Source organism: Enhydra lutris, unplaced genomic scaffold (genome assembly GCF_002288905.1).
Source record: "Enhydra lutris kenyoni isolate GAN:26980312 unplaced genomic scaffold, ASM228890v2 scaffoldscaffold9, whole genome shotgun sequence".
NCBI classification, from domain to species: Eukaryota; Metazoa; Chordata; class Mammalia; order Carnivora; family Mustelidae; genus Enhydra; species Enhydra lutris.
In genome coordinates, this window is record NW_019154093.1 from 74,159,124 (window position 1) to 74,160,706 (window position 1,583).

At 58.4% G+C, this 1,583-nt stretch overlaps 1 protein-coding gene across 1 annotated transcript; it reads left to right on the forward strand.

Moving 5' to 3' along the window:
* The first annotated feature begins 711 nt into the window (after positions 1 to 711).
* Positions 712 to 1,353, forward strand: LOC111143718 (ubiquitin like 4B). Its single transcript, XM_022497545.1, has one exon. The coding sequence runs from the start codon at positions 814 to 816 to the stop codon at positions 1,351 to 1,353; it is 540 nt and encodes a 179-aa protein (XP_022353253.1). The 5' UTR covers positions 712 to 813.
* The last annotated feature ends 230 nt before the right edge of the window (positions 1,354 to 1,583 follow it).

Genomic DNA, 1,583 nt, shown 5'->3' on the forward strand with positions numbered 1-1,583 from the left:
GCTCCTGGGCAGACCACATAGCCAAGAGCTTAGGACCCCCACTAGCCAAAGGCAGGAGCCCGAGCACACAGTTTCAGCTTCTCTGCTTCTCAGGTGGTACAACTCAGGTGAATACGACGAACCTTCTGGGGCACCTGGCAGGATTGAGGCCTCCTGGTTTCTCACTAGGGCCACCAGCTCATTACTGCGGTTTTGTCTTCCCTCGCTGCCTTGTATCACTTCCTCAACTCCTACTGTTGCTTCCTGGGGCCACCCCCCAGCTCAACACGTGCCCAGAATCCCGGTCTCTGGGTCTGTGACAGGTAACCCCAATCCGAGAGAGCGTATCAAGTGCTTGACAGAAAGAAGACACCTGACAAATAAACGTTAACCGGCTCACTAGACTGAACGCTTCATGAGGGCAGAAAGTATCCACTGTGACCGGATCTCTCCTTGGGGACAGGTCCTGGCAAAGAAGGCACCCAGTACATATGTGTTGAATGAATCAGTGAGGTCATGTTTCCTTCCCCTACTCTCTCCTTTTGGACCCTCCTGCTCCCTACCCTACTCTCCTTTCTCCCTTTATGGAGGAAGGATGTCCTGTGCTCGCAATGTCCCTCTGATTTCTCCAGAGTCCCGTGCTCAGAATGAGCCCTGCCCCCGCATTGTGATGTCATGAAGCATTAGCCAATGGCTGCCTGTTCGGGCTGCAACCCTGGCCTCCCAGGACCACTGCCCTCCATTGATAGGGAGAAGCCACCTTCTCCTGCACTGGCCCTTAACCCTCAGGGCAACCGCGGAGCATGGATCCCTCCTGATTCTATTCCTGGCCCCATGATTCTCACGGTCAAGCTGCTTTTGGGCCGGAAATGCAGCCTGAAGGTGTCCGGGCAGGAGAGTGTGGCCATGCTGAAGAAGCTGGTGTCGGAGCACCTGCAGGTGCCGGAGGAGCGGCAGCACCTGCTCTTTCGAGGCCAGCATCTGGCTGATGACAAGCGTCTCTCAGACTACTGCATCGGGCCCAATGCTTCCATCAACGTCATCATGCGGCCCTTGGCAAAGACGGCGGCCGTGGAGGCCCATCCGCCCCAGCCCTTGTGGCACCATCTGGGCCTGGTCCTGGCCAAGCACTTCGAGCCCCACGACACCAAGGCGGTGCTGCGGCTGCTGCGGCGGGAGCACCAGGAGCGCCTGCAGAGGATAAGCCTGGGAGACCTGGAGCAGCTGGCCCGGTACCTCCTGATAGAGGAGCCCCTGGAGGAGCCCACAGTGGGGAAGGGGCCAGAGGCCGAGACCTCAGAGCCCCGAGACAAAGAGGAGGAGGAGGAAGACAAAGGCGAGGAGGACGAGGAAGAGGGGAAGGCTGAGCAGTAAACTAGCCTCTCTTACTTGGAGTTTGCATGCTCAAATTCACCTGGCCTTGTCCTTCTGTGGTTCCTGGTGACTCCCCCGTCGCTCCTGGGGGGCTTCAGAGAAGCCGGAGGGATTGTGGCCCCCCTGTCCTCTCTGGGGCCTGTGGTAATCCCTCTGAAACATAGTGTGAGTCCACCCCCCTTCACCATCCTTGAAGGGCTTCTGATCACCCTGCAGATGGTCCCGAAGGG